This window comes from Nannobrachium achirus, assembly GCF_963921795.1.
Source record: "Nannobrachium achirus genome assembly, chromosome: 2".
Classification (NCBI taxonomy): domain Eukaryota; kingdom Metazoa; phylum Chordata; class Actinopteri; order Myctophiformes; family Myctophidae; genus Nannobrachium; species Nannobrachium achirus.
The window spans coordinates 183,969-207,533 of NC_137811.1; the positions used below are offsets into that span (position 1 = coordinate 183,969).

General features: G+C 40.8%; 1 protein-coding gene across 1 annotated transcript in view; it reads right to left on the reverse strand.

Moving 5' to 3' along the window:
* Positions 1 to 23,565, reverse strand: part of adam15 (ADAM metallopeptidase domain 15) — a 168,254-nt gene that overhangs the window by 107,550 nt on the left and 37,139 nt on the right. Inside the window, exons 4-5 of the mRNA XM_080753863.1 lie at positions 11,593 to 11,669; positions 2,794 to 2,872 (exon numbers count right to left, since the gene is read on the reverse strand). Of these exons, the coding sequence (XP_080609989.1) occupies positions 2,794 to 2,872; positions 11,593 to 11,669 (156 nt within the window). The remainder of the gene's footprint in view (positions 1 to 2,793; positions 2,873 to 11,592; positions 11,670 to 23,565) is intronic.

Below are 23,565 nucleotides of genomic sequence, written 5' to 3' on the forward strand. Positions count from 1 at the left end.
CTTGCCAACCAAAGAAACAGGCAGAATAGGAGCGCTAGGAACTAGTAATCAAACACAACATAACATGCCTGCTACTGATGTTTCATAACCTCTTCAGTGAGAGCAACACCAGACTCCCTGAATCGCCAAAACAACAATTTAAAGGGTGTGGCTAGCGATTCAGCGAGTCTGGAACCAGGCTATACTGCAGGCCTTGTTGAGACATTTTGCAGCTTTTCCTCCTGAAACGATCTATTATTTACATGTGAAAGTGGCAAGAGCTGTCATATACTGTAACATGCAAGGTCTATGGGTGAGAAGCAGAGCATGACAAGGCTCCTCTCTTAGTAACTCGTCGCTAACGTAGTATTGAACAAGGACGGGTTGGGGAGGGGCACAGCTACAGGCCAATTCCATGTATTGATGTTGCACCATAGGAGAGATAACAAGCAAACGTTGATCAAAATAGCAATTCGCCAACACTCTCCAATCGTCTGTTAGCATTTTTTAGAGTTATTGTATGCATTATGGATGTTTTTAGACTAAGAATGGGCTATGCACTGTTACGGACCCCAGTCTAGGGGAATAAGGATAGGTAACATAAAAAAAAAAAAAAAAACGTGGTTGTAGTAGTTTTGAGGAACTTTACAAATAATGAATTATTTAAGACATGCTTTTACAGAGGTTATAAACCAGATTTTTAACATTAGAAAATAAAGTATCAGGCGCAAACCAAGAAATAAATAAGCCAACCTAAACCTAACTTACATTTAAACACTACATATTCTAATATAAAATAAAAACGACATGATGAGAAGCTAAGCTAACCTGACTATATGTTAACCTGAAGGAAAAGTTGGCATTTAAAAAAAGCTGGTGCCACAATACTACCATCTCTAAACAGTGGTTTTAAGGTGTGCCAAAACTGCTTAAGCATTATTAACCTAACAGTCAGCTGAAATCTGTTGTAAGGACTCTTCACAGTCGTGACACCACAAGGTAGACCTATACCATCATCTCGGTAACTTCAGAAAGATTTGCACTCTGCAAGCTAAATAAGGTTTAGCGGACTACAAATGTGAAATGGCAAATATATGAAACTAAACAAGTGCATGGCAGGCGAGCAGGCAACGAGTGACACCTCTTTTCTATACTATGGGATATTGAATTTATTCCCAATACAAGAGGGTTAGGGTTAGGGTTAGCTAACCCTAACCCTAACCCTAACCCAATACAAGAGGGTTAGGGTTAGGGTTCCAATACAAGAGGTGTTTTCAGGACCATTTTGAAAGAAACCAGTGATTTGCATCTTATAATGGATGCTGTCAGGGAATTCCACATTTTTGATTGATTGATTGAAGACTTTATTAGAAGTTTGCATAGAAAAAGGTACAGTTTCATGACGGTACAGTTCACTTGTGCAAGGTCAACAAAAAGGAGATCCTAGAAAAGACTAAGCTTATTTCCACAGGAAACCATTGAAGTATCTCATATAACATTGAATGACAGACGGATAGAACACTGTACTATGCAGTAGATATAGTAAAAAAAAGAAAAGTAAATAAAAATAAAATAAACAGTGCAAAAAATAGGTTGCGAATGGCTGCCGCCTGTAAGAGGTTTTTCAGGGCGATTTTAAAGGATGCTATGGAACCACACTCCTTTAAGGCCTTTGGTAAGGCGTTCCACATTTTGGTTGTATAGCAGAAGAACGAGTTTGACCCTTTTACTTGACTCTGGGTTGAATGTGATCTGTGGTGCTGCCTCTGGTGTTGTAATTGTGTAGCCTGGCGGGGCCCGACGCTATATCTGTGTTCATTCCTTCCACAGTATAACGTCTGGCCTTTGGCCTATTGGCAGCTTGAAAAGTGGGCGGGAGTACTTGCCTTGACAGACAGACTCCTCTAACCAATCACCATCTCTCTCAGCCAGTCGGAAGAACGGCAAACAAACACGTCTTTTCGGCCGATAAACTCCACTAGCGCATCCTCCGTGTTGCTTTTTAATTGTTGTAATTGATTCCAACTCTGAAATAACTGCACTTATTGGTTGTTTTATGGTTAGAGCGTTAACTGTTACACTTTTTGCATCGCGAGGGCAGCCATTGTTGTTTTGAAAATGCTGCAGCCTGCAGCATGCATCTACGTCACCGTCTACACATGGACCAATCAGGGAAATCTTTTCACTTGTTGTCAGGAAGACTACGTTTGTTGTGCGGAAGCATAGTGCGGAAGCAGTCACTGATTGGCCCAAATCACAGAATAATCGGTATACTCGCTGCCAATCAACGGAAGTCCAGACGTTATACTGTGGAAGGAATGAACACAGATAACGTCGGGCCCCGCCAGGCTAGTAATTGTGGACATCCTTAATGTTTTTAAAGTGTTTTTTTTTTTTTTTTTTTTTGTCAGGTACATGGGTATCATAGTGGTGTAGTGTATTTTGTACACCAGGCCCATTGCAAGTTGCTGTACTCTGTCATCTACTCTGAGCCACCCCACTCTTAACTGGTGAGTAGTGGTGAGGTGAGTCAGATAGGGAAGAGTAGTAGAATGTTCCCATGTTTGGTTTGTATCTGGGTAGTACCAAACTGCTGTCGCTCTCTCCAGTATTATGGCTGAGGGTGTCACTCACTTTGGAGACGTATTTAGTCAGATAAGAGGGTATCCTCAATACACTCATATCTGCACTTCCCCTTTGACTAATTTAAGTAGGACATGTATGACAAAATGTGTGTGTCTAGTGTGTGTGTGTGTGTGTGTGTGTGTGTGTGTGTGTGTGTGTGTGTGTGTGTGTGTGTGTGTGTGGACTCACCAAGGGGTCCGCCTCCATGGAGACCCCCGTGCCGTTGGGTAAGTAGTAGAAGACGTTGGGGGGCTTGGGGAGCAGACCACTGCAACGCAAACACCACACGACATGTGTAAAGATCTCTCACACACACACACACACACACACACACACACACACACACACACACACACACACACACACACACACACACACTAGGGCATTAACGAAAAAGTCGTCAAGTCGACTTCATTTCCAGTGTTGGGACTAACGCGTTACAAAGTAATCCGTTACTGTAACGCCGTTCTTTTTTTCAGTAACGAGTACGCTAACGCGTTCTTTTTTAAATTCAGTAACTCAGTTACCGTTACTACAGCTGCGTTCTTTCGTTCTTTTAGCGTTACTCAGTCTTTTTTTTATGCAGACAAAATGAGCTGCAGCCTGCCCTGCAGTGTTGTAGGCTACTGAATGTTTCTTCTGCAGTCAGACACCCGACACTGCGAGTCTGCTACACCCCCCACTGGCCGAGTGAGCCACGCTGTGGTGGGCGTGTTTGTATTTACCAACACACAAACAACATACAGACAGACATGGCGGCGGCGGAGAGCACATCGTGTTTCCTTTCATGGAAATATTCTCACTATTTCACTTTTATCGAGCGCAAAGACAAGAACATTTTAGTTAAATGTGAGTTGTGTGCTGGTTCAAAGACCCTATCTACTTCCCAAAAACAGCAATTCGAATCTGTTGAAACACCTCCAGAAACAACATGCTGCGAAAACGCTAGTAGCTAAGCGTCCTACAGACCCAAACGACGAGGATGGCCCGGCTGCACCACCTCCAGCCAAGCAACAGGTGCTGGATTTTAACCGAGCGACAGCGACTGTTAGCAAGGGAAAGGTTGATAAAGCTATTGCACGGTATGTTGTGGAAGACATGAAGGCATTATCTACGGTGGAGTCACCCGCGTTCAGACATTTAGTGAGCTTGATACCATGTACGGGCGGACCACGTGAAATGGCACGGAAAACCTTTGCCCAACAACTGGAGAAAGACTATATAAAGATGGAACGCGAGCTAAAGAAAACCTTTGAGGGGCTGGACTACATCTCGACCACCGCAGACATTTGGTCTAAACACAACAGAAGCTTCCTCGGGACGACAGCTCACTGGATAAACCCTACCACTTTAAAACGCCACAAAGCTACGTTGGCCTGTAAACGCATAAAGGGTAGGCATACGTACGATGTCATCGCTAGTGAGATTGACCACATTCACTCTTTGTATGGCGTGTCAACAAAAGTTACCTCCACTGTTACTGATAATGGTTCTAACTTTGTGAAAGCCTTTCGCGTGTATCAACCTGAATCGCACCCTGACGATGACAATGACGAGATCGAGATGCACGATGTCGATGAAGATGAAGTTACCTTCACAGATGTTACAGAAGTGCTAAACAACCGAGATGAAGGGATTGTTTTACCGCCGCACCGGAGGTGTGCGTCTCACACACTAAACTTAATTTCATGTAATGACATGGAAAAGTGTCTCGTTTCAAATCCTGGGACCAAGGGAATCTACAGAAGCTCTACAGCTAAATGCTCAGCATTGTGGAATAAGGCAAGCAGGTCGTCGCATGCTTCAGAGATGGTGAGCGACGTGTACACCAAAAAGCTGCTTGTGCCATGCACTACAAGATGGAATTCATTCTACGACGCTGTGGAAAGAATTGTTGAAACACCTATGACTGATTTGAGTGCCATCTCTGACAAATTTCAGCTAAAATCTCTTAGTGACAGGGAAATTCATTTTCTGAAGGAATATTGTAAAGTAATGAAGCCACTCACAGAGGCTCTGGACATCCTGCAAGGAGAGGACAACTGTTACTTTGGCTACCTCCTGCCCACTCTAGAAAGATTAAAGTCAAGGACCCTGGAGGTGAAAGGCAGTCTGACTGTGGCAACTGGCCTCCCTGAAGCCGTAGTTGAGGTAGAAACCTTCATTCATTCAACACTTTTATAATTTCACTGTACAGAAAGACTGCATTTAATCAGTGGACACCACTAATTTAATTTTTATACATTATTTAATAACCCATAATAACTATAGTTAAAAATCACAAGGTGGTGTGCAGCTGTACACAAATAAAATAGATATAAGGGAATCTCACTAATTCTAGTCTGTGTCACTGTGTATGTTTTACAGGCTGTCGAAAAGCGGTTTGCTGCTGTCTTTGGAAGCAACGATGCAATGCTGGCAGCAGTCACACTTCCAATGTTCAGGTAGGGGTGGGCGATATGGTGAAATTACAATGTCAATTTAAACCTGCATTTTGGTCTAAATCAGTAGTTCTCAAACTTTAAAATGTCAAGGTCTCCACTTAACTCTGACAGTATACAAATGAAACCAAATGGACCTGTAAGGGTCCATTTGGTTTCATTTGTATACTGTCAGAGTTACATACTTGTAAAGTTCAATTTAGTCCTCCCAAAAAGAATTATACAAATGAACCAAATGGACCCTTACAGGTCCATTTGGTTTCATTTGTATACTGTCAGAGTTACATACTTGTAAAGTTCAATTTAGTCCTCCCAAAAAGAAGTCTACAAATGAAACCAAATGGACCCGTATTGTATACTGTCAGAGTTACATACTTGAAAAGTTCAATTTAGTCCTCCCAAAAAGAACCCAGAGAGTCTAGTTTTTGTCGAGTAACTTGAAAAATAACCATAAAAACCAATGTGAAAAAGAATTGTGATAAACGCGTATACAGCATGGGAAAATATTGTGATATTGTATTTTTCCATATCGCCCACCCCTACGTTCAGGTTGCGGTGGGTGAAAGACCAGAGGAAGAAAGAGATGATCAAGGGACTCCTGACTGCAGAGTGTTACAAAGTTGTCCCTGGACAGCAAACAGCCAGCAATCCGGTGTCTCCGGCGACTCCACCAGACTCTGGGTCCTCCAAAGACAAAGAGAAGAACTTTTTTTGCTTTGAGGACGATGATGAAACCTTCACCACTGTGGAAACTGAGGTAATGAACTACTTGCAATCAGCCGAAACAGGCGTGGAGATGCTCAAAAGATTTCCCACAATAAAGGAAATTTGTCTGAAGCACAATCAAGCTACCCCGTCCGCTGCACCTGTTGAGAGACTCTTCAGTCTAGGAAGTCTGGTACTGTCTCCAAAGAGGAACAGGCTGGGTGACCAAAGGTTTGAGAAGCTGCTTCTCATGAGGTACAACCACTGGTTTGTGGAGGAAACTAAACCTCCACACAAACATTAATTCATGTCTGCCAATAGCCACTTTTTGTTTTTTTGATTAACTAGGCTAGGCCCACATGTGTTATCTGTGCAACATTACACAGCACCTACATTTCTGTTATTTTATGTTTGCTGGACTTGAATTAAGGACAAACACCGTGACTATTGTAAATGCTTATTTTTGATGGACTATATACAACAGCAGTTGTCTCATGTATGGTGCTGAAAGCATTTCATTTTTGCACTTGATTTTGAAGGATCTATTCAGCTTGCTCTCCATTCGTTTCTTAAAGGCCATTTTTGAGTAGCTGATGTTTTTTATTTCATTTTATTTTATGCCTTTATGGTTTTCTATACCAGCAGTTATTTGGTGCAGACTAAGTGAAAGTACATACATTTTTCAAACGTGGTTCTTAATAATGTATTCAGAATGTATGCAGTACTTTGAAAATAGCTGAAACTAAGAAAAGACAGGTTTACATTTCAGCTATGCTGTGTTAATTATGGCAGACTAGACCCAACCTTGACCTGTAGAGGGCAGCAAGTTGCTGGCAAGTTGTGTCAACTGTCAACTAAATCTTTTTGTGAGTTTGTCTCTTGTTCTGGCTTGATTGATTGAATTTTGCATAGGGAAAGGTACAGTTTCTTGACAGTAAAGTTCACTGGTACAAGGTCAACTAAAAACTCAGGTAGCCTTGTGGCTTATTTACAGTGAGATCCTTCTCAATAACATTGAATGAAAGACAGATGGAACCCAGTACTAGGCAGTAGATTATATAATTAGATAAAAACAAAAATAATGCAAAGAGGTATTTTCAAAGAAGGGTCAGGGGGAGTTAAGCCAGGTTTATTGTTACCTTGTCTGTTGTTACATACATTGTTTGTTATCTTATTGTTGGCCTGAAATAAATTGGCACTTTGAAACATATCTTTGTGTTTGTAAAAACCACATTACTTTGCAGAGTTCAGTGATGCATTTTAAGTGATGAAAATGAAGGTTATATTAATAAGGTCATTAATGGGAGCCCCCTTTTTTGAAAGTAACTAAAAAGTTACTTTTCACAGTAACGCATTACTTGGTGTGAGTAATCAGTAAAGTAACTGAGTTACTTTTGAAGTGAAGTAACTAGTAACGGTAACTAGTTACTATTTCTCAGTAACGCGCCCAACACTGTTCATTTCACAAGTCGACTCCCTCCAGAGAAAGTCGAAAGTCGAAGTTGAAAAAATAAATAAAAAAATCTATCATTATTTTTGCTCCATGTGTGCGTCTGCAATCAAACAGTAGGATTGCTTATTGTCAAGGACGGAATGATCCAATATTAAATGCTACATTACATTTGGTATAACATGGTTCTATTGTGAAAATAGCAGATCTACATGCTCACAAGTGAGCATGTAGATCTGCTATTTTCACAATGTCTGCCTCTATATATTTTACATTATTATTTTTGGACAATGTTTAATTTGCCATTTTAGAGGTATTAAAAACTCCTTAAATTAGCACTTTAGAAATGTGAAGATACCCTCTATATACTTAAACTTTATGTTGGTTTGTTTACAGTTGAGTGAGAAAACAATGTTTCACATTAAGTTAATCATATGGGGAACCCCCAAAATAATTGGGTGTGTGATGTGATGACGTCATCAAACGATAAAGTCGACTTCAACTCAACTTTTTACTGAGTCGAGTCGACTTGCAAAAATCACAAGTCGTTAAAGGAGTAGTTCACCCCCAAAATGACTTTTTTTCTATTGATTAGTCACGCCATGGAGAGTAGAGTTCAATAATATTTTTTGGTTTTAGTCACATTCCTAAGACAAAAATTTGATTCGAGTAAATTTACCCCCATTGATTCCGGATGGTGACCCGTTTCGGAATGAATGGGGGTAAATTTATTGTTATCACATTTTTGTCTTAGGGGGTGAACTACTCCTTTAATGCCCTGACACACACACACACACACACACACACACACACACACACTCTAAGACAGACCAACATCACGAGATGAATAGCACTGTACCTATGTTGCACGTTGAATGCATTAGCATGGTGTTTTGTATTTATTTTACTGTTGCTTCTCCTTTACAAACAGTGTTGTTTTTGACAGCAAATTTTATTTAGTTTTAGTCACAGTATTTTGAATAAAATGTCATTTAGTTGTAGTCATAATTTAGTCACCTGAAAAGTTTTTGTTTTAGTCTAGTTTTAGTTGACTAAATATCATACGATTCTATGGCGACTAAATCTACAGTTGATTTAGTCGACAAAAATGTATTTTGGCAGGCCTTGATGGCATCGTAATGACTGATTTTACACTTGGTTGCGTGGTGAAAATAGCCGATCTACAAGCTCACAACGCGTCGTGCTGCGACGTGTTGTGAGCTTGTAGATCGGCTATTTTCAGCACATAAAATACCTCTCAACTGAGTTGTATGTTTTATTTAAAAAAGGTTGACTTTTTCTAAAAAAATAAATTGAAAAAGGCTGGTGCCTTGTATACTGATAGCTACAACTTTGCTATACATATTAATTAAACTATATAAAAAAAAAGATGCGCATCAGCAATGGTTTTCTCAGTGGAGTGCTAGACCTAAAGTCTGATTTACATAACAAGACGAATTGAATTCCAAAAAGGTAGCACATCCAAAAATTTAAATCGGGAGGACAAAGCATGTCTCTGATGAAGGCTCTTAGCCGAAACAAGTAAGCGTTCCGTTTTGGTGTGTGCCAATAAATACGTGGAAATGCGAGTTCTTTGTCCTCCTGATTTAAATTGTTGGATGTGCTACCCTTTTGGAATTAATTCCAAAAAGTAGAAATTTAAATTTCTACTTTTTTTATATTAATTAAACTGTTACATGACATGTGATCGTCAATCTTAACAAAACTTAAATGTAAAATTATAACTTTGCTTGTAACTTCTTGTAACTTGTAACTTGAGCCAAAAATTACCCAAAACGTATTTCAGTTACTTGATGAGTTACAGAAATATGAATGTAACTCAGTTACCAGCAACCTACAGCAAAATGTAACTTAGTTACGTAACTCAGTTACATAACGTAACTTTAACTTCCCCAACACATGTGTATTCCATGTAATATGGAAGCAGATATGATACACTGATTCTGATTCTGTGGTGAGCTGCCACACATCATTAGACCAGCAGGGGGCAGACATGCTTTGGTGTAAACTGGATGTGAGACATGCTCAGCGACCATGCTCTCTACAGCAGTGGTTCTCAACCTTTTCAGGCCACTACCGCCAAAATAATCATATTTTAACTGCCCCCCCCTGACGAGCACTAAGAGTTGAGGCATTGCATTTTGTATATCACATCTACATGCTCATGTAGATCTGCTATTTTCACAAGTTCTGCCTCTAATATTTGACAATTTGGCCAATGTTTAATTTGTAATTTTAGAGGTATTAAAAGGTCCTTAAATTGTCACTTTAGAAATGTGCAGATACCCTCTATACACTTAAACTGTATGTTGGTTTGTTTACTATTGAGTGAGAACACAATCTTGCACATTAAAGTAGCTATAGTCAACTTTCTCTTGAAAAGCGGACACTAAAATAAAAATAATAGTTTTGAAAATATTTTATGAACAAGATTAAGCTTCATATTATGTGTTTCTATTAAGAAATGACCACAAAGAAGACTGTAAAATAATGATAAAATAAGCATTTTGGCCGTTGTCAGACTGACTTTGTTTACATCCCTCTTCTATTCTTTTATATGGATTGATAAGGGTTGTAAACAAAGTCGGTCTGACAGCTGCCAAAATGATTATTTCATCATTATTTTACGCTTTTTGTGGTCATTTTTTAATAGAAACACATATGAAGCTTAATCTTTTTTATAAAATATTTCCGAAACATTATTTTTATTTTGGCGTCCGTTTTTCAAGAAAGTGTTGACTATAGGTCCTTTAAGTTAATCATCTGCAGACTGCATTGTGTTGCAGATAGATATAGATAGATAGATACCTTTATTATCCCATGGGGGAAATTCAGTTGTCCAGTAGAAGCACAGCAGTATACAGTTATTTACAAAGTTACAGAGACGTAAGAAAAGATAGATAAGAGGGAAAAAAAACAAAAAAAACAAAGACAAGAGCAGTACAGTACCAATAAAGAGAAGGTGCATCAATAGAGGGGGCGAATAATATAGTAGTATATATAAGTATATATACATAAAGTGTCTTGCAAAAGAGACCATAGCAGTCAATGCTAGTTAGTGCAAACAAGTATCTCACTGTCATTGTTAAATAAAGCAAAAATACTCAGAAACTACCAACACAACCTAATAGTGCAATGTCAAAAATCAGTGCGAAAAAAGAAGAAACTAGGAAGCGTGTCACCCCAAGACGCACAGATCAAACCTTTCCACATATTGCATAGACTTGGTTGGCATGCAGCCCTGTCATCAGTCTTTGTTTGTTTCCACATTATCTTTTCTATGAAGGTGTTGGATCCATTGAACCACTTAAACCCTCGATACTTAAATGTAAACTTGGCTCTGTACTAGGGCATTCACCAAATATTCAAATATTCGAATATCAAAGTCACTATTCAACATTGTTCACCAAAGTCGAATATTCGCTTATTTTTTTTATTTTTATGGTTTTCTCTTTAAAAAAAGATATGGTTTATAAAGCGTGGCTAGATAGGAAGGCATAAGAATGAGTTGTCAATGCCCCTGGTGGATGAATTTGTTAATGCAACTTAGTAACTCTGAAGAGCCCCTATGGGTCCCGGACCCCCGGTTGAAGACCCCTGTTATATAGTAGTTTGGCCGGAGACCTGTAGGACAGTTAGCCTTGTGTAGCCAGACGAATCTGCCATTGTAAAGAAAAATGTGTCCTTGGTGGATTAGGTCTGGCCCCGCAAAGTTATTCAAACATTTCACGGCTCACAAGTCGTCAATAACCAACCAGGGGCCCAGTATGCAAATGTAGGGGTAACATTTTATTAGGTCGAACACCCTTTGGATCGACCACCAAACTCTAACCCAAACCCTAAACCTACAAGTAGGTCGGGAGTGGCTTATTGTCGGTATCAGCCGGTAACACGCGGGAGTCTGTCCCCGTTACAATGCGCTAGACCCCTGGGAGATGGACTGCTGAGGTGGAGCGCCACACCTACCATCAGCTCCCAGTACTTGCAGCACAACTTGCCAAGCCGTGCTACTCATACGCTGAGTTGGCGGTGCCTGGAAACCTAACCTCAGTAAAACTAACTCTAACTCTAACCCTTACTCTAAACTTAACCTCAGTAACCGTGACGCGGGTGATTATCTACTGTAACCTGCCGACGCTCGCGGGTAATTATCTAACCTGCCGACGCCGTTCGACCCAACAGGAGTTCGACCTATGGTGCAGTCCCCAATGTAGGGTGGGCTTTAGGTCATGAGAAAAAGAGAGAGGGAGAGAGAGAGAGAGAGAGAAACTTTGCACGCACACTTCAATTATTATTGTTGTTATTGTTATTATTATTATTATTATTATTGATGATGATGATGATGATGATGATGAAGAGGAGGATGCTTACTGGTTTTTGTCCAGGTCCAAGGAGTAGAAGGAACCTCCAACCTGTACCACACATTCTAGTCTGTCTGGGTGTCCGTTCTGTTGGAGAGGAGAGAGTTAAATTGAATGTGCGTGTGTGTGTGTGTGTGTGTGTGTGTGTGTGTGTGTGTGTGTGTGTGTGTGTGTGTGTGTGTGTGTGTGTGTGTGTGTGTGTGTGTGTGTGTTGATACTGTAGAGGATTCTAACTTCAAGTCTGAGTTTGATTTTAAATGAAATGTAAATACATGAATTACATTAAATTACATGAATTATTAATTACATTGTCACTTGAATAACATGAGATTGTTCATTAAACTACATTAGATTCATTAATTTATTCACGCATTAACATAAAGACACCATCTACAGGCTTTCTGTATCAACACAGTACACATAAGTGCATTTCTTTCAGTAGAACTATAGTAGGCGTATTTGTATTTGTGGATACTTGACTGGATGACTTTGACTCCACTACTCTTCAAAAGACAGATATTCAATTGCACTTTTGACTCCGCTACAGTACATTTCTATGGGGGGAAAATACGTGCATTATGAATTGACCACTTAACCCTGCAAGGCCCAGTGATGCTTTTTGGCAAAATTGTTTATATATTTATATATATATATATATATATATATATATATATATATATATTTTTTTTTATGTTATAATTAGTTTTCCTGTTCTTTTTTCACATTAACATCACCATTAAATCCTATTGTTTAGTATTACAATGCCATTGGCCAAAATATTCTCTATAAATACCCCCCACAGAGGCTGAAATTCACACCACTTAAAGATCTCTGGAGTCCAGAGTCTAGACGCTAGACGAACAACATCTCACTTTTTCACTGAAGCTATTCATCACAAAAACATAAGTAAAATGCCTGTAATATTTGTTGGGTGATGATTAGAATGTCTAGAACATGTACATATGTTATTATTGTGAGAAATCTAAACTAGAGCATGATTTATGATTCATGATTTATGACTATAAAACCTTACAAAAACATATTTTTTTAAACATTACATTTTCCTCTGATTAGGACTCCTACAACACCATCTGATTTAATTCAGGTCTTGCAGGGTTAAGCTCAACTGAAATATAGTGAAAATAGCACATCTACACCAGGTAAAATAAGGAGTCATTATACAAATATACAGTATGATTAGCAGAGATGGTTTCACATTGCAGTGTACCGTTCCCGAGTAGCCTACGCATCCAACGGACCCCAGACTACCTCACAAGGCGGTCCCGGGTACGATATGGTGATTAGGGCATTCACAAATAGTGATTTTAGTATTCAAATTATTCAACCTCAAAGTATTCGAATAGTCGAATATTCGACAGGACTGGCTAAACTGTCAAATATGAAGTAAGCAAGAGGCGAACATTGTGAAAATAGCCGATCTACATGCTCACATGTAGATCTGCTATTTTCACAATAGTTATCTGTGGAACCGAGTCACATTAACTCATTGAGTGCCAGCGCCCTCTAGGGGCCAAATAATGCCAGCGCATCTCTCATAGGCGAGCGCTTTAGCTTCCAGGACCTAACCTTCCAGGACCTCACGTGCTCACGTTCATGCACGTCATGGAAATGTCCCGGATGATAATGCTAACAGAATGGATATTCCCATTTTGTCATCTAAAAGATCATTTTTGGGCGATTTCGCCGTAAATAAACCTCGCGCCGCTTCCCTAAAGACACAATCCAGAGATATAAGCCTTCAAAGATGCGGTCTTTCATTGGATTAGGCGGAGATTGGCGATTTCGTTCGCAAATAACGTCCGGCCGGGACGTTGCTAGCTTTCGGCTAGTAGCTACAAAAATCAGGCCAGGCTTCAGAAGGCCTCTTATCATTTTTATTCATTTCATTAAATATCCCGGACTAGTTCGGGATAGGCACCCTGGAATACGTCGCGCCGCCTACAATGAACATTGGGTGAACATTGGGGGGGTCTAAACTTTATTTTAAACCATTTTCAATGGAATATATCGTCGGACAGAGTAGAATGGCTTGCTGGCTAGCGGCTAGCGAGCCGGGACCACCCACGTTGCTCCAAGCAGCTCGGGGTAAGTAAAATAGCAAATAAAAAATTGTTTTTGATCCCGAATATCCCGAACTAGTTCGGGATAGGCACTGTATGAGTTAAATGTAATACCTTCAATTCCAAGTGCTTGTCAGGGTGGGGGTCCCCAGTTCAAATATGTTTATTTTGGGGGTCACGGCCTAAAAAGGTTTGAGAAGCCCTGGTATAGAGCATTAACAAATTCATCCACCAGGGGCATTGAAAACTCATTCCTATAGCCAAGTTTTATAAACTATATATGTTTTTAAAGAGAGAGAGAGAGAGAGAGAGGGAAAAAGAGCAAATATTCAACTTCTGGAAACAACGTCGAATAGTGACTTTGATATTCGAATATTCAAATATTTGGTGAATGCCCTAATGGTGATCCGTCCGCTCTGGGGGACGGTACACAGAGTTCACACCATCACAGCATCTGCCTGGTGTGAACCCGCCCTCACACTAGAGGTCTTCACGGGGGCCCCGACCCTGAAATTACCCGAGGACCCGAGAGACCCGTACCGGGTTCGGTCAGTGTTTTATCATAATCACTCGGAGCCAGGTTGGAAACGGTCGCATTTCCCTCGGAACACTTTGGAACACGGGACTGTAATCATCATGTGTATAACCCGAGAGGACCCGTTAGGACCCGTACTGTGTGTGACGTGTGTGTACTTTCTGCTTTTTATGCAAACTATAAAGCAAACAATCAATCAATGTGTGTGTGTGCGCTGGCGTGCGCCGCTGCACTATGATCAGGATACGGAACGAAGTGGAGTTGTGTTTAACGTGAGTGCTCTGTGCTGTGCTGTGTTTAGGCTGACCTGGGATCAGATTCAGGTCCGTTATTAGCCGCGAGGCAGCGACATGAAGAATGGCTGTAACTGTGAGATGATAATGCTGGTCTAAAATCAGATTTACAGCGGGGGAAAAAGAGCTTGGTGCGTGCGTAATGCATGCATGTGCGTGATGCGTAGCAGCTTCTGCTGTCGCCTGTCAGGCTGATGAGAAAGCGTTCGCCTACAAGTTAAACCATGACAAACAACCCGAAAATGACTTACCTCTGTTGATAGAAAACATTCCTTTATCCCTTGCATTTGTTTCGATGTTAATATTAGATTCCTTGGCAGCCTTCTTCTGCCTGTCAATCAGTTAAGCGCACGCCGCACAGCTGCCGTGAGTGAGGGATTCTCGGTACATGAAAGGGGATTTTAATAATGATTTAATGGTCGGGTCTCTCGGAACCTCGGAAATACAAGGATTTCGGGACAACATGTCACGGGTTTCGGTCTGTAAAAAAAGAAAGAAACTCGGAACGGGACGGAATTGGACGAGACGTTACGGGGCCACTCGGGTTTGGTTTTGTAATGTGATTATTATTTCGGAACGGGTCGGAATCGGACAAAATTTGACGGTACTTTTCAATTTCGGTTCGCTTTTTTGGACCCGTGAAGACCTCTACCTCACACCACAACACTGATGACCAACAAGGCAGGTCGTCAGAGTGTCGCACCAAATTCTGGGCCCTGGGTACTTTAACCATTGAAAAATAGCAGATATACAAGCTCACAGCGTGGCACCGAGTGCTGTAGATCTGATATTTTTGAAAAATGGCAACATGACTGGTGCCATACCTTAGCAACAAGCAAGATACATTTATGGTAGTGTATCTAACACCAGGCCCATTGCAAGATGCTGTACTCTGTCAGTTACTGTGAGCCACCCCACGCTTATAGAGTGATAAGCGGTAAGGTGAGCCCGAGAAGGAAGGCCAAGCAGGACCCTAATCAGTTCATTTTGGGATGTTTGGAGCCTTACTTTTAAGGCATTTGGGGCATCGCAACATCATACGTGGACTCGATAATCAAGGAGGGGCAGAATGAGTGCACCTCGTAGAGTCTTCTGTGTGACTTCAGTTCAGTTCTACTGAATCTCTTCTTCACTAGTCCCTCTCTGACATTTTAGTTTTTAATTGCGACCATCAGGTCGCAGTTACTATCAAAACCTCCACCAGCTGTCAGTCAGTCTGTCTGTCAGTCTGTCACTCAGTCACACGTCACACTTTTGTCCTTCTCATATCTCCGCCACCGTTGCCCCAATCCATGCCAAATTTTGCACTCACACTCCTTGGCTGCCAAACCACAACCTCCACCCCTCATTTCTCACATGCCCCTCTTCTAGTGCCACCGTGAGGCTGATTCTTGCTAAACAGATTTTTTGACACTGCTGCTACAGATTTTGCCCTAAAATCACGCAAAGCGTATACAGTATCTCTACAGTCATGTCATCAAAATGCATCTCTCCCATCTAGCGCCACCATCTGGCCATTTTTTTAAAAACACATTTTTGGACACTGCTCCAACAGATTTTGCCCTAAAATCACGCAAAGCGGTACACAGTATCTCTAAAGTCATGTCATCAACATGGATCTGTCCCATTTCCCATATTCCCTCCTGATTGCCTACCATTGCCTTCTAAAGTTTGTGTATGCGACCTGACGGTCGCTTATCTCCCGATAAGGGAGTCTTACTGGTTGTTGACAAAATTGTCAATATATTTAGTCTAGGTCACCATAGCTTGGTTTATTTAGTTTTAAAAGTTAACAGACTAGTGATGACATGTACTTGTACACGTTTTAAGTAGCTGTAGATAGAGTGTAAATGCCTGCATATAATATATGTACAGATTGATTGATTGCATAATGTATTAGAATTGATTGAATTATTACAAGTTTGCATAGGAAAAGGTCCAGTTTCATGACAGTACAGTTCACTGGTACAAGGTCAACTAAAAGGAGATCCTATAAGCTTTTTGGCTTATTTACACAGTTAAAGGACAACTTTGTTTTTACAACAAGGGTTCATATTTTAGATTGTAATTAGAGAAAAGAAAAGATGAGTGTTAGGTGGGGGCATGTGTACACGTGGCTAAATATGTATTTTAGCAGGCAATTTCTTTATTGCTATTTACAGTAACACTGCTAGCCCCCATAAGTCACATCTGCACATTAAATATTGCGGAATTGCATCTAAAAAGACATGTTTAGACACTTGTACGAATGTCCCCAACCACTGAAATCAAAATCATTAAAATCGCTAAAAGATAGAAAGCAGTAAATGAAAATATGTTAACACAATACCGTAGGACAGGGGTTTTCAAAGTGGATGACGGGGCACCCTGGGGTGCCGTGACGGCAGTCCAGGGGTGCCGTGAGACACTTGAAAAAAAATAGTATTTAGTATAATTTTAAACTTGAAGTACAAAGTTATTTTCAGTCAGTTCTAACCAAAATGGCTATTATCTCAACGTTTTCCTCGCAACATTATCACTAAAATATTGTGACTGTCGGGCAGAAACCTTGTATCTCCAAGTTTCAAATGTGTACGTCTTTTGCCCTGCTTCATCATACAAGACCGTCGCACAAAACTAGTGAAAACATCTACAAGCGTGCTTGTAGATCTGCTGTTTTCACTAGTTTAGTGCATTTTATAGATGATGAATACAAAACGAACGGTTTTGGACATACAAGGTTTCCACCCGACAACGACGATATGCTATAACTATAAGGTGCTGGGAGTGAAAATAATAATGTAAGGGTGCCTCGGATTAAAACAATATTTATGGGGAACCCCTGCTGTAGGACATGCTACAGTGAGGAAATGTGCAGCAGAGTGACTCACTGCCTCAGACTGATGGTCTCAAAAGTCTAGTATCTCCCCCAGTCCACAGGGATGTCCCTTAGATCTGGTGGTTAAGATTAGACGTTCACACAGACACAGGAGACCGGGGTTCGAATCCCGGACGTTACATAATAAGGATATAGGCCTACTACAAACAGAACAGTGTGAGATTTCAGTGCATCAGCAGCTAACAACTAAAATAATAACACAAACTAACAGATGATTACACATGATTGTCTGTCTGTCTGTCTGTCTGTCTGTCTGTCTGTCTGTCTATCACTCTCATCATATTTTCCTGTTCATCTATTCTTTGCTTTCCGTTGGAGTTCAGCGCAGAGTGAAACTTCCCCCTCGCTTTCTCCTCTCACTGCAACAGGAAGGGAAGGGCTGTGCATGTGTGTGCGTGCGCGCGCGCGTGCGTGTGTGTGTGTGTGTGTGTGTGTGTGTGTGTGTGTGTGTGTTTGTTTGTGTGTGTGTGTGTGTGTGTGTGTGTCTGTACTCTTTAAGTGACACTTAAAGAGTACTTCAATCAGTGTAACACAATGTGGTGTACTTGAACATGGGTCAACCAAGTAAATGAAAACAAACATTTATTGTTTTCTGTGAGGGTGTAATTAGCGTGGGCGATATGGTGATAATTATCGTTGAGACGATACAATGTCTCCATGATATGCCTTTTCAGAGATATCATATATATATATATATATATATATATATATATATATATATATATATATATATATCAGAGGTTGCGCTAGGATTTTTAACAGCCGGTCATCGTGACCGGCATGATTAAAATTTATCGGACATCTGATAAAAATACCGGACATAATAATTTGAATGCATGGATGACAAGCAGGTGCAAAAACATAGCCAATAACAACAGTTTAAGTCCTGCTGTATAGTTGGGACTGAACTAATTGAATGTAAAGGAGTAGTAGGCTGTACAAAAAACATACAGCTTCCGAAGCTGTATGTTTTGATGATGATCGATCATCTTGCATAAGGAAATTGATTATATTGGACTACTCACGCAGGCTGTGTGTTTGCACAGATACTGCATGGTTTCATAACAAGTTGTTTCTGTTCTGCATCATATTTCAGGCCAACACATAATAATGTACAGAATAATGAGAAATAGTCTGAAAGTGGGGTCTGCGCAATGTTTCATAGGTTGATAGATTAATCTGGCCAGAAAGGAATCAATTATAGACTACTCACTAGTATGGTCGAGTGGTCACGATCATCCTGCATCTCTGTTATGCAACTTTGGGAAGGTTGAAAAGGCTTTGGTGGTGATCTTGTACAGTTTCCATAAAATCTCCTCATAAAGAACTTCAATCGAGTGTATAAAGTTTGTTTTATATGGGTTGTAGTTGTCCTGCGTGCCTTCAATAATTCCCATGGGTTCACAGTGCGCATTGCAAAATGACGCTGAAATGGACTGCTGTCTTCTCTCTCCCCCAGCGCCCCGTTCGCAAATTAATGTTTAGGCTAAACAGTTCTGATAATACAACTTATTTTTGACTGTCCATTCATGTACTATAACTTAAACTGCGCGCTCATATTCCAAAACCAAGGCAGCTCATAGAGAGCATAGCGACAACATAACAAACCGACAACTAGGCCTACACAGCAACAACTATCATTTCCTGTCTTACCTTCACAATAAAGTGTCTCCCGTTTACCTCCCAATGCAGCTTATTTCACACAGGTTATTATTAACAGGAAAAAGTGTAACTTAACCCGTGTGTGTTTGTGCAACCAGACGTGCATGTGAGAGAGAGTGATGAGGGAGAGAGAGAGAGAGACATTGAGAAAGAGAGAGAGAGAGAGAGAGAGAGAGATTTGCGGTGAACTGCCGTGTCATTTTCAATCGGTCCTTATGTCTGATGAGGTTTATATTTTCCGGTCTTTGTCATTATAAATCGGTCAAATCCGGCAATTTCCGGTCTAACGCAATCTCTGATATATATATATATATTGTGAGGGAGCCTTGTAAAAAATCCTGTTTAATCGTTAATACAGAGATTCATTGCAGAATTCAATTTAAACCTGCATTTTGGTCTAAATCAGTAGTTCTCAATCTTTAAAATGTCAAGGTCTCCACTTAACTCTGACAGTATACAAATGAAACCAAATGGACCAGTAAGGGGTCATTTGGTTTTCATTTGTAAACAGTCAAAGTTACATACGTAAAGTTCAATTTAGACCTCCCAAAAGGAACCCAGAGAGTCTAGCTTTTGTCAAGTAACTTGAAAAATAAGCATAAAAACCAACGTGAAAAAGAATTGTGATAAAAATCATGTATCGTGATACAGCTTCGGAAAATATCGTGATATTATATTTGTCCATATCGCCCACCCCTAGGGTGTAATTTAACATGGAAATTGCAGGTGTGTGTGTTATTAGTGTGGTTGCAACACTGTGTGGTTGGCAACACACTATTGCTTTCAGTCCGAGATTATTATAATTAAGTGTGCCTGCCATGCAATCCAATGGCAAAACACTTATTGCAATCCGCCATACTTAATTAGGTCACAATAATAATAACTGGAAAAGAAAATGTCTAAGAAATGTTAAGTGTGCCTGCAGCTCGCTAAGTGTGTGCAACCTTGTATAGCAGTTGGTGTTAGCATTAGCATTTTGCATTAACATTAACATCATTATTTGAATTTTTTACATCAGCATTTTTATCATTAGCTTTAACATTAACATTTTTTGAGCATTAATATTATCATTGATTTTTTTTCCTTTAGACATTAGGCATTTGTTAGCATTAGCATTTGTTAACATTAGCATTAGCATTTATTAGGATTAACATTAGCATTTGTTAGCATTAGCATGTATTAGCATTAGCATGTATTCGCATTAGCATTATCATTGTTAGCATTTTTTTAGCATTAGCATGTGTTAGCATTAGCATTAGCATTTTTTAGCATTAGCATTTGTTAGCATTAGCATTAGCATTAGCGGTTAGCCGTTGGGACTGTGGGACCACCCACCGAGTTTGTGACCAGTAACGTGTTGGGAAGTGGAGATATGGCTGTTTAAAGCCCAGCCAATAGGAAGGCAGAGGGGGTGGGGCTTAAGTATTTACAGATAGTTCCTACTTGCCATGTAAGTACACACAGCGAGTTTCGAGACGGTACCATGCTGCAAACTGGAGATAAAGCTGTTTAAAGCTAAGCCAATAGGAAGATAGGGGCGGGGCTTAAGAGGGGGCGGGGCTTAAGTAATAAGTCCCTATTGGCCGTTTAAGTCCAGACACCAAGTTTCAAGACGGTACCATGCTGTGAACTGGAGTAGTAGCTGTTTAAAACCCAGCCAATAGGAATACAGAGGGGGCGGGGCTTAATCAATTACAGCTCATGCCTATTGGCTGGAAAAAGACCAAAGTTGTGTGGGCATTTTAAAGTTTAAATCACGTTGCTAGGCAAAAGTATGGCAGAGTTATGTGGCGCCAAAGTTTCTGGGGTTTTTTTCGAGTCCGCCATTCAAAGTCAATGGGGGTTTTTGCACGAAGTTTTTACGAATTACGTTGCCATGGTAACGCGGATCGGAAAGAAAAGTAATAGAAGACCATTCCCGGCCGAGCCGCACATTTTGATGTATATATTGCGGGGGTGGCGTAAATCGTGCGGCAGTTATTACGTACCGATATCTCCCCCATTCTAAGTCAATGGGTTTTTTGGGCGTCGTTTTTTGCAAATTACGTCGCAATGGTAACGCGGATCGGAAAGAAAAGTAATAGCACCCCATTCCCGACCGAGACGCACGTTTTGATGTATATATTGCGGTGGTGGCGTGAATTGTGCGGCAGTTATTACGTGCCGAAATTTGTGGCACCGTCATTATTATTAAGTATGGCGGATTACAATAAGTGTTTTGCCATTGCATTGCATGGCAGGCACACTTAAAAACTATGCACAAAAACCCCCATTGACTTTGAATGGGGGACTCGGAAAAAAAACCAGAAACTTTGGCGCCACATAACTCTGCCATACTTTTGCCTAGCAACGTCATTTAAACTTTAAAATGCACACACAACTTTGGTCTTTTTCCGGCCAATAGAGATGAGCTGTAATTGATTAAGCCCCGCCCCCTCTGTATTCCTATTGGCTGGGCTTTAAACAGCCATTACTCCAGTTCACAGCATGGTACCGTCTTGAAACTTGGTGTCTGGACTTAAATGGCCAATAGGGACTTATTACTTAAGCCCCGCCCCTCTTAAGCCCCGCCCCTATCTTCCTATTGGCTGAGCTTTAAACAGCTATATCTCCAGTTTGCAGCATGTTACCGTCTCGAAACTCGCTGTGTGTACTTAGACAGCCAATAGGAATGAGCTGTAATTGCTTAAGTCCCGCCCCCTCTGCCTTCCTATTGACTGAGCTTTAAACAGCCATGTCTCCACTTCCCAACTCGTTACTGGTCTCAAACTCAGTGGGTGGTCCCACAGTCCCAACGGCTAACCACTAATGCTAATGCTAACAAATGCTAATGCCAACAAATGCTAATGCTAACAAATGCTAATGCTAATGCTAACTAATGCTAACACCAACTGCTATACAAAGTTGCACACACTTAGCGAGCTGCAGGCACACTTAAAATTTCTTAGAAATTTTCTTTTCTAGTTATTAAGTATGGCGGATTACAATAAGTGTTTTGCCATTGCATTGCATGTCAGGCACACTTAATAATGATCCCACAAATTTCGGCACGTAATAACTGCCGCACAATTTACGCCACCGCCGCAATATATACATCAAAACGTGCGGCTCGGCCAGGAATGGTGTGCTATTACTTTTCTTTCCGATCCGCGTAACCATGGCGACGTAATTCGCAAAAAACGACGCCCAAAAACCCCATTGACTTAGAATGGGGGAAATTTCGGCACTTAATAACTGCCGCACGTTTTACGCCACCCCCGCAATATATACATCAAAATGTGGGCTCGGCCGGGAATGGTCTGCTATTACTTTTCTTTCCGATCCGCATTACCATGGCAACGTAATTCGTAAAAAACTACGCTCAAAAACCCCCTTTGACTTTGAATTGGGGACTCTGAAAAAACCCCAGAAACTTTGTCCCCACATTACTCTGACATACTTTTGCCTAGCAACGTCACTTAAACTTTAAAACGCACACACAACTTTGATCTTTTTCCGGCCAATAGGGATGAGCTGTAATTGATTAAGCCCCGCCCCCTCTGTAACAGGAAGTGCCCTTCACCAAACAGGAAGTGCCTCTACATCTGATGAACCGTTTGTCGTACAGACGCGTGGGTGGTGTCATATGACTTGATTAAGAGTCCTTAACTCATTTGCTGCCAAGCCCGAAAATCCCGAAAAAATCCCATTGTACCTCCCTGCCAAGCCCGTAAATCCCGAAAATTAAAAAAAAAAAAAAAAAAAAAAAAAATCATTTTTTTTTTTTTTTTTAAATTTTGACCCCAAAAAATGTTGTAGGCATGATAGCAATCGCGAAATCGCATGTTTAACCCCCATAGCAACCCCATCTTTCAAGCATGGCAGCCATCTTTGTTTACATTTTAGGAAAACATAATGGCTGTTATCTCATGAATGCCTGAACGGATTTCCATTCGGATTTCTTTGTTTGAAAGCTGTGAGCAATGTGGACACACGTGGTGCATGATCTAGGCATGGGTGTGCATGATCCGTGCACTATGAATTACATGGAAGTCTATGGAGACTTATGGCAGGTGGGAGTACGAAGGTATTGTTAAATGGCAGCATATGAGTTAACCTTAATTGGGGCCTATTTCGCCAAACAGGAAGTGCCCCTCACCAAACAGGAAGTGACCCTTTATCTCATGAACCGTTTGTCGTACAGACTCGTGGGTGGCGTCAAATGACTTGATTAAGAGTCCTTAACCTTAATTGGGGCCTATTTCGCCAAACAGGAAGTGCCCCTCGCCAAACAGGAAGTGACCCTTTATCTCATGGACCGTTTGTCGTACAGACGCGTGGGTGGCGTCAAATGACTTGATTAAGAGTCCTTAACCTTAATTGGGGCCTATATCGCCAAACAGGAAGTGCCCCTCGCCAAACAGGAAGTGACCCTTTATCTCATCAACCGTTTGTCGTACAGACGCGTGGGTAGCATCATATGACTTGATTAAGAGTCCTTAACCTTAATTGGTGCTTCCTTCGCCAAACAGGAAGTGCCCTTCGCCAAACAGGA